Genomic DNA, 12,076 nt, shown 5'->3' on the forward strand with positions numbered 1-12,076 from the left:
TGTTGTTGTTCGTTCCAGTCATTGGCAGCAGAGAACTGGAAGGAGAGGCGGCCAAAGGAAGAATTGGTTTTGGGGGTGACCAGAGAGACATACCTGCTGGAGCGCGTGCTACAGGTGGGTGCTGCTATGGTGACCAGCGAGCTGAGATAAGAGGGGACTTTACCTAGCAGGGTCTTGTAGATGACCTGGAGCCAGTGGGTTTGGTGACAAGTATGAAGCGAGGGCCAGCCAATGAGAGAGTACAGGTCGCAGTGGTGGGTAGTATATGTGGCTTTGTTGAGAAAACGGATGGCACTGTGATAGACTGCATCCAATTTATTGAGTAGGGTGTTGGTGGCTATTTTGTAAAGGACATCGCCGAAGTCGAGGATCGGTAGGATGGTCAGTTTTACAAGGGTATGTTTGGCAGCATGAGTGAAGGATGCTTTGTTGCGAAATGGGAAACCAATTCTAGATTTAACTTTGGATTGGAGATGTTTGATGTGAGTCTGGAAGGAGAGTTTACAGTCTAACCAGACACCTAGGTATTTATAGTTGTCCACATATTCTAAGTCTGAACCGTCCAGAGTAGTGATGTTGGACGGGCGGGCAGGAGCAGGCAGCGATCGGTTGAAGAGCATGCATTTAGTTTTACTTGTATTTAAGAGAAATTGGAGGCCACGGAAGGAGAGTTGTATGGCATTGAAGCTCATCTGGAGGGTTGCTAACACAGTGTCCAAAGGGCCAGAAGTATACAGAATGGTGTCGTCTGCGTAGAGGTGGATCAGAGACTCACCAGCAGCAAGAGCGACATCATTGATGTATACAGAGAAGAGAGTCAGTCCACGAATTGAACCCTGTGGCACCCCCATAGAGACTGCCAGAGGCCTGGACAACAGGCCCTCCGATTTGACACACTGACCTCTGTCAGAGAAGTGGTTGGTGAACCAGGCCAGGCAATCATTTGAGAAACCAAGGCTATCGAGTCTGCCGATGAGGATGTGGTGATTGACAGAGTCGAAAGCCTTGGCCAGGTCAATGAATACGGCTACACAGTATTATTTCTTATCGATGGCGGTTAAGATATCATTTAGGACCTTGAGCGTGGCTGAGGTGCACCCATGACCAGCTGTGAAACCAGATTGCATAGTGGAGAAGGTATGGTGGGATTCGGAATGGTCGGTAATCTGTTTATTGACTTGGCTTTCGAAGACCTTAGAAAGGCAGGGTAGGATAGATATAGGTCTGTAGCAGTTTGGGTCAAGAGTGTCCCCTCCTTTGAAGAGGGGGATGACCGCAGCTGCTTTCCAATCTTTGGGAATCTCAGACAACACGAAAGAGAGGTTAAACAGGCTAGTAATAAGGGTTGCAACAATTTTGGCAGATCATTTTAGAAAGAAAGGGTCCAGATTGTCTAGCCCGGCTGATTTGTAGGGGTCCAGATTTTGCAGCTCTTTCAGAACATCATGTCATGTATTGTCATATATTGTCATGTCTTGTCCCTGTGCTTTCTCTTCTATTCGTTTCCCCCTGCTGGTCTTATTAGGTTTCTTTCCCTCTCTCTATCCCTCTCTCTCTCTATCGTTCCGTTCCTGCTCCCAGCTGTTCCTCATTCTCCTAACGACCTCGTTTACTCTCTCACACCTGTCCCCTATTTTGCCCTCTGATTAGGGCTCTATTTCTCTCTCGGTTTCTGCCTCTGTCCTTGTCGGATTCTTGTTTGCTGTTTGCTGTGTCCTTGTTCTGTCCTGTCGTGTTTTGCCTTATCATCAGATGCTGCGTGTGAGCAGGTGTCTCTGTCCGCTACGGCCGCGCCTACCCGAAGGGACCTGCAGTCTGTTGCCGCTTATCCTGCAATTCCCCTCAACAACTAGAGGATTTATGTTTTCCCCGTTTGGACATTTCCTGTAAAGGATTGAGGATTATGTTATCTCTGTTTGGACTTTAATAAACTCAGTTTCTGTTAAGTCGCTTTTGGGTCCTCACTCACCTGCATAACAGAAGAATCCGACCATGAATGGACCCAGCGACTACAGATCCTCGCTACTCAGCCGTCGAGATCCAGGGAGCGATGCTCGGCAGACACGAGCAGGAATTGTCTGCTGCTCGGCATGCCGTTGAGACCCTGGCCGCTCAGGTCTCCGACCTCTCAAGACAGTTTCACAATCTCCGTCTCGATCCACCAGCTACTTCCTGGGCTTCCGAGTCTCCGGAACCCAGAATTAATAACCCACCGTGTTACTCTGGGCAGCCCACTGAATGCCGCTCGTTTCTCACCCAGTGTGATATTGTGTTCTCTCTCCAGCCCAACACATACTCAAGGGGTAGAGCTCGTATCGCCTACGTCATATCTCTCCTTACTGGACGGGCTCGTGAGTGGGGCACGGCAATCTGGGAGGCAAGGGCTGAGTGTACTAACGAGTATCAGAACTTTAAAGAGGAGATGATACAGGTTTTTGATCGTTCAGTTTTTGGGAAAGAGGCTTCCAGGGCCCTGGCTTCCCTATGTCAAGGTGATCGATCCATAACGGATTACTCTATAGAGTTTCGCACTCTTGCTGCCTCCAGTGACTGGAACGAGCCGGTGTTGCTCGCTCGTTTTCTGGAGGGTCTCCACGCTGAGGTTAAGGATGAGATTCTCTCCCGGGAGGTTCCTTCCAGCGTGGATTCTTTGATTGAACTCGCCATCCGCATAGAACGACGGGTAGATCTTCGTCACCGAGCTCGTGGAAGAGAGCTCGCGTTAACAGTGTCTCCCCTCTCCGCATCACTACCATCTCCCCCCACTGGCTCAGGTGTTGAGCCCATTCGCATCTCGACTAAGGAGAGGGAACGGAGAATCACCAACCGCCTCTGTCTCTATTGCGGTTCCGCTGGACATTTTGTCATTTCATGTCCAGTAAAAGCCAGAGCTCATCAGTAAGCGGAGGGCTACTGGTGAGCGCTACTACTCAGGTCTCTCCGTCAAGATCCTGTACTACCTTGTCGGTCCATCTACGCTGGACCGGTTCGGCAGCTTCCTGCAGTGCCTTGATAGACTCTGGGGCTGAGGGCTGTTTTATGGACGAAGCCTGGGCTCGGGAACATGACATTCCTCTCAGACAGTTAGGGGAGCCCACGGCCATGTTCGCCTTGGATGGTAGTCCTCTCCCCAGTATATTATGTGAAACGCTACCTTTAACCCTCACTGTTTCTGGTAATCATTGTGAAACCATTTCTTTTTTGATTTTTCGTTCACATTTTACACCTGTTGTTTTGGGTCATCCCTGGCTAGTGTGTCATAATCCTTCTATTAATTGGTCTAGTAATTCTATCCTATCCTGGAACGTTTCTTGTCATGTGAAATGTTTAATGTCTGCTATCCCTCCTGTTTCTTTTGCCCCCTCTTCACAGGAGGAGCCTGGTGATTTGACAGGGGTGCCGGAGGAATATCATGATCTGCGCACGGTCTTCAGTCGGTCCAGGGCCACCTCCCTTCCTCCTCACCAGTCGTATGATTGTAATATTGATCTCCTTCCGGGGACCACTCCCCCCCCCGGGGTAGACTATACTCTCTGTCGGCTCCCGAACGTAAGGCTCTCGAAGATTATCTGTCTGTTGCTCTCGACGCCGGGACCGTAGTCCCTTCTTCCTCTCCCGCCGGAGCGGGGTTTTTTTTGTTAAGAAAAAGGACGGTTAAGAATCGTTATCCGCTTCCCCTTATGTCGTCAGCCTTCGAGATTCTGCAGGGAGCCAGGTTCTTTACTAAGTTGGACCTTCGTAACGCTTACCATCTCGTGCGCATCAGGGAGGGGGACGAGTGGAAAACGGCGTTTAACACTCCGTTAGGGCATTTTGAATACCGGGTTCTGCCGTTCGGTCTCGCTAATGCTCCAGCTGTCTTTCAGGCATTAGTGAATGATGTACTGAGAGACATGCTGAACATCTTTGTTTTCGTTTACCTTGACGATATCCTGATTTTTTCACCGTCACTCCAGATTCATGTTCAGCACGTTCAACGTGTTCTCCAGCGCCTTTTAGAGAATTGTCTTTATGTGAAGGCTGAGAAGTGAGCTTTTCATGTCTCCTCCGTCACATTTCTCGGTTCTGTTATTTCCGCTGAAGGCATTCAGATGGATCCCGCTAAGGTCCATGCTGTCAGCGATTGGCCCGTCCCTAAGTCACGTGTCGAGCTGCAGCGCTTTCTCGGTTTCGCTAATTTCTATCGGCGTTTCATTCGTAATTTCGGTCAAGTGGCAGCCCCTCTCACAGCCCTTACTTCTGTCAAGACGTGCTTTAAGTGGTCCGTTTCCACCCAGGGAGCTTTTGATCTTCTCAAGAAGCGTTTTACATCCGCTCCTATCCTTGTTACTTCTGACGTCACTAAACAATTCATTGTCGAGGTTGACGCGTCAGAGGTGGGCGTGGGAGCCATTCTGTCCCAGCGCTCCCATTCTGACGATAAGGTCCACCCTTGCGCGTATTTTTCTCATCGCCTGTCGCCGTCGGAACGTAACTATGATGTGGTAAACCGCGAACTGCTCGCCATCCGCTTAGCCCTAGGCGAATGGCGACAGTGGTTGGAGGGGGCGACCGTTCCTTTTGTCGTTTGGACTGACCATAAGAACCTTGAGTACATCCGTTCTGCCAAACGACTCAATGCGCGTCAGGCTCGTTGGGCGTTGTTTTTCGCTCGTTTCGAGTTCGTTATTTCTTATCGTCCGGGCACTAAGAACACCAAGCCTGATGCTTTATCCCATCTCTTCAGTTCTTCTGTAGCCTCTACCGACCCCGAGGGGATTCTCCCTGAGGGGCGTGTTGTCGGGTTGACTGTCTGGGGAATTGAGAGACAGGTAAAGCAAGCACTCACTCACACTCCGTCGCCGCGCGCTTGTCCTAGGAACCTTCTTTTCGTTCCCGTTTCTACTCGTCTGGCCGTTCTTCAGTGGGCTCACTCTGCCAAGTTAGCTGGCCACCCCGGCGTTCGGGGTACGCTTGCTTCTATTGGCCAGCGTTTTTGGTGGCCTACTCAGGAGCGTGACACGCGCCGTTTCGTGGCTGCTTGTTCGGACTGCGCGCAGACTAAGTCAGGTAACTCTCCTCTTGCCGGTCGTCTCAGACCGCTTTCCATTCCCTCTCGACCATGATCTCACATCGCCTTAGACTTTATTACCGGTCTGCCTTCGTCAGCGGGGAAGACTGTTATTCTAACGGTTGTCGATAGGTTCTCTAAGGCGGCTCATTTTATTCCCCTCGCTAAGCTTCCTTCCGCTAAAGAGACGGCACAAATCATCATAGAGAATGTGTTCAGAATTCATGGCCTCTGTTCTCGTCCCAGCTCGCCGAGTCCAGCGTTCCCTCCGCTCAGGCTTTTGTCCAACGTTGTGAGCGCACCTGGAAGAGGGTCAGGTCTGCACTTTGCCGTTATAGGGCGCAGACTGTGAGAGCCGCTAATAAGCGTAGGACTAAGAGTCCTAGGTATTGTCGCGGTCAGAGAGTATGGCTCTCCACTCGTAACCTTCCCCTTACGACAGCTTCTCGCAAATTGACCCCGCGGTTCATTGGTCCGTTCCGTATTTCTCAGGTCGTTAATCCTGTCGCAGTGCGACTTCTTCTTCCGCGACATCTTCGTCGCGTCCACCCAGTCTTCCATGTCTCCTGTGTCAAGCCTTTTCTTCGCGCCCCCGTTCGTCTCCCCCCCCGTCCTTGTCGAGGGCGCACCTATCTACAGGGTCTGGAAGATTATGGACATGCGTTCTCGGGGACGTGGTCACCAGTACTTAGTGGATTGGGAGGGGTACGGTCCTGAGGAGAGGAGTTGGGTTCCATCTCGGGACGTGCTGGACCGTTCGCTGATCGATGATTTCCTCCGTTGCCGCCAGGTTTCCTCCTCGAGTGCGCCAGGAGGCGCTCGGTGAGTGGGGGGGTACTGTCATGTATTGTCATATATTGTCATGTCTTGTCCCTGTGCTTTCTCTTCTATTCGTTTCCCCCTGCTGGTCTTATTAGGTTTCTTTCCCTCTCTCTATCCCTCTCTCTCTCTATTGTTCCGTTCCTGCTCCCAGCTGTTCCTCATTCTCCTAACGACCTCGTTTACTCTCTCACACATGTCCCCTATTTTGCCCTCTGATTAGGTCTCTATTTCTCTCTCGGTTTCTGCCTCTGTCCTTGTCGGATTCTTGTTTGCTGTTTGCTGTGTCCTTGTTCCGTCCTGTCGTGTTTTGCCTTATCATCAGATGCTGCGTGTGAGCAGGTGTCTCTGTCCGCTACGGCCGCGCCTACCCGAAGGGACCTGCAGTCTGTTGCCGCTTATCCTGCAATTCCCCTCAACAACTAGAGGATTTATGTTTTCCCCGTTTGGACATTTCCTGTAAAGGATTGAGGATTATGTTATCTCTGTTTGGACTTTAATAAACTCAGTTTCTGTTAAGTCGCTTTTGGGTCCTCACTCACCTGCATAAGACATCAGCTGACTGGATTTGGGAGAAGGAGAAATGGGGAAGGCTTGGGCAAGTTGCTGTGGGGGGTGCAGTGCTGTTGACCGGGGTAGGGGTAGCCAGGTTGAAAGCATGGCCAGCCGTCGAAAAATGCTTATTAAAATTCTCAATTATAGTGGATTTATCGGTGGTGACAGTGTTTCCTATCCTCAGTGCAGTGGGCAGCTGGGTGGAGGTGTTCTTATTCTCCATGGACTTTACAGTGTCCCAGAACTTTTTTGAGTTTGTATTGCAGGAAGCAAATTTCTGCTTGAAAAAGCTAGCCTTGGCTTTTCTAACTGCCTGTGTATATTGGTTTCTAGCTTCCCTGAAAAGTTCCATATCACGGAGGCTGTTCGATGCTAATGCAGAACGCCATAGGATGTTTTTGTGTTGGTTAAGGGCAGTGAAGTCTGGAGTGAAACAAGGGCTATATCTGTTCCTGGTTCTAAATGTCTTGAATGGGGCATGCTTATTTAAGATGGTGAGGAAGGCATTTAAAAAAATAACCAGGCATCCTCTACTGACGGGATGAGATCAATATCCTTCCAGGATACCCCTGCCAGGTCGATTAGAAAGGCCTGCTCGCTGAAGTGTTTCAGGGAGCGTTTGACAGTGATGAGTGGAGGTTGTTTGACGGATAGCCCGGGGCACACTCGAACATTCAGACATAATTTACAAACGAAGCATGTGTGTTTAGAGAGTCTGCCAGATGAGAGTCAGTATGGATGACTGTGGATGTTGTCATGTGCATGAATTTGATTATTTTCCTGTCCTGCTAAGCATTCAAAATGTTTTTGGTGTCTGGGGAAATGTATGGAGTAAAAAAGTACATTATTTTCTTTAGGAATGTAGTGAAGTTAAAATAAATTTTGTCTCACATGGTAGGTACCTATTAACCATAGGTCAAAACATATTTGAGCGACTTTTTTATTGTTTGATCATAAGAATACATATATTTTCCTAAAATGTTGCCTGGTGTATTATTAACTGGTACAAATTATTAAGCCTACTTATTCAGCAGTTGTATCACCATTTTTTGAAGGTTGGAGCAAAAAACATATGCAGAGATTTAGAGGGAAATCCAGAGAGTTAAAGAGAGTGTGGATGCAGAGATGATAGAAGACACTGTGAAAACGCTCTACAAACGGCTGGAGAAGATCCATAAGAAGGGAGGAGGAAATAAAGGGGAATGTGTTGGAGGAGCTAGGGAATGGAGAACGCAAAGGAGGAAATGAAGAAGAGGAAGGAGGGGGTATAGAGGAAGGAGAAGGTGGCAAGGCAGAGACAGGTGGCGGAGAAGGAGAATCGGAGGATGGAGAAAAAGTGGGAGTAGGTAGAGCTGAAAGACAAGGGGCTAGATAGGCAGAAAGAGAAACTTGAGAAGAAGAGCAAGAAACCTGAAATATTGTTGAAAGTTGGAAAAGGAGAAAGAGAAATTAGATAGGAAGAATACGATGGTGGAAAGGTTGAAAGTGGATGTGAATAAGAGAAGGTAGAATATTACAGGAACAGGAGAGATGATGAAAAAAGACAGAGAATGAGATGTAATCTACAAAATAAAAGTAGATGTCGAAGAGAAGGCAGAGGAGATGCAGAAAGTGGAAGTGGAATGGAAGTGATTGAAGGAGAAGATGAAAGAGAGAAAGAGGGAGAAAAACAGAGAGAAAGAAGTGGAGAGAAGGGAAAGTGCAGGAAGTAGAGAGAAACACACACACACACAGCCATTAATGTCCCATTCTGCATTCAGTACCGTGAGCCTACATTTGAATTAACATATGAGAAAACTGCAAATTTGCGTAGAAGGGCAGTCTCCTGTAATACATAGCTATTCATACATTCACGACAACAACACTGGAGATCGCTGTTTCTAACTCAACGAGGTCTAATATAAACGTCAATAAACTCCAACAAGCCACTATAAAATAGGCCTATCGGTTCCAGAGAAAAACGAATATAGCAGGAAGGTGTCAAAAGTCTTAGGGTTGGTACACTTGTTTGATCTCGTAAAAAAAGGCCGCGAATGGATGAGTAATCAAACCAGTCAAAAGGCTACACTTTTCATAGATTAAAATACACCGTTGAAAAGCTCTAGGTAGCGGAGAGCTAGGTAGAGATGGATCTCATTAGTAATGATAGGGACCCTCTAGTGGTCCTGGGTGGTACTCCGGCACTCTTGTGAATGGAGCCCATACGGTGAAGGGGGATGCAAACTGAGGGACAACAAGACCTTCTCTCAAGCTCTCCAGATACGGTACAATCTTGTGGCTGGAGACGAAGCATTGAAGTCTTGTTTCGGAGCGTTTTCAGTCGGAGACAGGATGCACATGATTATTTGACGCGACTATAGGAGATATTTACCTATATCACCACATCATTCTTTACTTTGTGGTCTTCTTCTGTGTGAATTAAGAATGTTCTTGGACATTTTAATTTGGTGTATGATAGCACTGGACACCACGCGCATCGCATCATCTCTGGAGTTACAACCTGACATGTGAGTGACTTTAGAGTTGCACGACTATTTTATGTTGAATCATCTAATTACATGAGCACACTATAGCCTTCATGTGACACATGGACACTTGAGTCTGTAAATAGTCAAATGAATAAAGGCTTGGTTTGGTATTTGCGGCTCTTCAATGGTAATGTGTTATTGCAGCATGTTTCAATACGTTTGGTTAAAGGGATCACCCACAACCTCTAATCATGGTTATTCGGCTTTGTTGTCACTGTTTTCTACTGTTGGATACAACGTTATATCTGTATAATTTACTCTTGTCTTTTTTGACTGCACAACAGTCAACTGGATGTATTTGTCCTCTAGGCGTCGCTCTTTGTGCACCTCACGTAAAATGTACCATATTATACGTTACCCTGCAAACATGACCACTATTATACTGAGGATGTAAAGGAATGTGCATTTCTCAAGAGATTTACCGAAAAATGAGCGTGTGCAGGACGCGCATGCAGGGGTGTTTTTTCATGTAGGAGCCTTATACTTCTCTCAGCTAATTAACCTAGCCTGCTGTCTATTGAACCCAGATGGTGTGTGCAGATGCAGAAATACACTTTTGGACAAAAGTGTGTTATAGATCCCTGTTACGAAAACATTTTGATATATTTATTATGGTATGTAGATATTCAGTTGTTCAGCTGCTGATTCCCTTAGCATTTTCGTTGGCGGACAGACAGACATGCACCAAGTAATGCACGGCACACACACAAATACAAGCACACACACATTCTGACATGTTTTCTCTTATGAGATTGTAAACTGGTATTGCCTGGAGGGTTTCATTGGTTGTTTATTGGGTATGTGGAACACTGTCCAAGTCTAGCAGAGTATTTGAGAACATGAGTCTAGGGAATTCTGAAGGAGAACAGACCAAAACCCAGACTACAGATGCAGATAGAATGATTTTACTTTACATTATGGAGCCACAGCAGGTCAATGCACAAGCTGTATAGTGTGCCTTGAGCTAAACAATGAGATACTCCTAACAATGTCCAATTGTCATTGCTGAACTCAATCCAATGGCTCATTTCCCAGGTCTATCTGGTGCTGTGAATAGACATAAGATAGCACATCTAGGTCATGTATGTTACTGTGTCTGTTGGAATGTGTGCATCTGCTTCCTCTTGGATTGTGTCAGTGTTTCCCCTGTGTCTGCGTGCTCCCTGGTGACACACACACACACACCTCATCTGGGGGGAACACGCTGGGCATCTGTCAAGACGCTGGAGGGTCTGGAGCTGCTGGGTGGTTCGTGTTGAGGGTCAGCAACTCTGGTCTGTCAGAATGGGAAGAGTAGCAACTCACTCTCATGAGCCTCAACCCTGACCCTCTCCTGTCCTGTGTCTCACGAATCACTTGAAGGATATCTAAACCGCTTTTACTCCATTGTAAATCAGTGATTAAATTGATGACAACAACATGGTATATACCAATGTAGCCCTTGTACCCAGAGTAATTATAGTGTTACTACACAGGTATACAAGCAACTTCATGTAAAGTGTTACAGACTGAACCGTCCTCTCTGTGTCTCGGCAGGCCTAATGTGTGTGCGGAGCAGGAGTTGTCCATGCTGGGTGCACGCCAGCCCTGTGTCCAGGCCTTCACTCGGATGGTCAAGGTCTGGAAGCAAGGCTGCACCGGCCACCGCTGGTGTGTTGGCTACGAAAGGAGGTGAGTGGCACATCTTCTCCACGACCCTGTTGTTGTTGTTGGATAGTTGTACTCAGTCTCTCCTATCATAACTAGGCTCATACAGATGTAGGATCTTCATTTGAGCCAGTTTCATACAGCAGGGAAATAGTCCTGCAGCCACAGGAAATTTGAATTGTTATGTGGATTATAAATCATGGACATTTTTTTAGGGTTTGAGGGGAAATCAAGTCTGACATTTCAAAGTGGAAATTACAAACTTCAGAAGCCTTTTCAAACCTTTAACATTTCCTGCATTGCAGGAAAGTTCTCCTCCAGCAGGGTGATCAAATGAAGATCCTTCACCTGTATGTTATTTCCTTTCTGCAGAACAGGCTACTACACAGCCTACAGGCAGGTGTACAGTATGGATGTGCACAGGGTGACCAGGTGCTGCCCTGGGTGGACACAGAGGGGCAAGGAGAGGGGATGTTTGCACCGTGAGTTCAAAGACAAACACTGGATATTATTTTCATATTAACACATGTATCTATGGAATAATGTAGCGCTATCGATACATATGAAATGAATTGATCATGTGTTGTCATGCCCATGATGTGTCTGAGCATTTGCAGGTGCTACTGAAATGACTGATGTGCTTTGTTCTCTACAGGGGTGTGTGCTGCTAATACCTGCTTCAATGGGGGCAGGTGTGATGAGGGAGGTGACCAGATCTGTCAGTGTCCTGTAGGCTTCCAAGGAACACGCTGCCAGTATGGTGAGTGAGTCATCACGGAGTCAGAGATAGAGAACATGTTGTGGACACCTTGCCATAGTTTGGGGGGGGGGGGGATTGTGAGAGAATTGTAAAGAGAGAGAGAGACAGAGAGAGCGGGAGGAGAGAGAGAGAGGGGGAATGAGTGAGAGCGAGTGAGAAAGAGGGAATGAGAGGCCAGAGAGAAGCACAGATGCCTTTTTTTCGACTAAACACTTCAACACTATTGTAAAGGTCAACGTTTTTTAACCTTCAGTGTCCACCCTGTACCCACTAGCCACCCCTTTGCGGTGTATTCTAGAGACTGACCTACATGTATATCCTTAAAGGAGAGCATACTGTTAATGTTCTAATGGACGCAGTGCAGACCTTGTGCTTTCACTTTGAACAACATACATTTTCCTTTCCTGTCGTTGCGATCGGCAGTGGCCGCTCGATGGGGGTTACTGGGTAATTAGAGGTGGCAGAAGTGCACTCTGGGAGAAAAGGGGTCCTATGAAGGCTGGTGCCCCAGGCGCTAGGGGGCTAACTCAGCCCTGCCTCGGTCCTCTGTCCTACAGTCTGCTAGCTGGATCCTACCCACCTTGCTTCTACACCTGCATTGCTTGCTGTTTGGGGTTTTAGGCTGGGTTTCTGTATAGCACTTTGTGATGTCAGCTGATGTAGGAAGGGCTTTATAAATACATTTGATTGGTTGATTGATAATGAGGGCGTGTGCAG

The 12,076-nt window shown here is 47.5% G+C and overlaps 1 protein-coding gene across 2 annotated transcripts in view; it reads left to right on the plus strand.

The window, feature by feature from the left end:
* Nucleotides 1-8,641: 8,641 nt before the first annotated feature.
* LOC124006180 (multiple epidermal growth factor-like domains protein 6) overlaps nt 8,642-12,076 on the plus strand; it is a 103,435-nt gene continuing 100,000 nt past the window's right edge. For both annotated transcript variants that reach the window (XM_046316019.1, XM_046316020.1), the window contains exons 1-4: nt 8,642-8,931; nt 10,489-10,623; nt 10,972-11,081; nt 11,255-11,359. In XM_046316019.1, the coding sequence (XP_046171975.1) occupies nt 8,849-8,931; nt 10,489-10,623; nt 10,972-11,081; nt 11,255-11,359 (433 nt within the window). In that variant the 5' untranslated portion in view covers nt 8,642-8,848. The remainder of the gene's footprint in view (nt 8,932-10,488; nt 10,624-10,971; nt 11,082-11,254; nt 11,360-12,076) is intronic.

The sequence above is a fragment of the Oncorhynchus gorbuscha genome, linkage group LG19, assembly GCF_021184085.1.
Source record: "Oncorhynchus gorbuscha isolate QuinsamMale2020 ecotype Even-year linkage group LG19, OgorEven_v1.0, whole genome shotgun sequence".
NCBI lineage: Eukaryota > Metazoa > Chordata > Actinopteri > Salmoniformes > Salmonidae > Oncorhynchus > Oncorhynchus gorbuscha.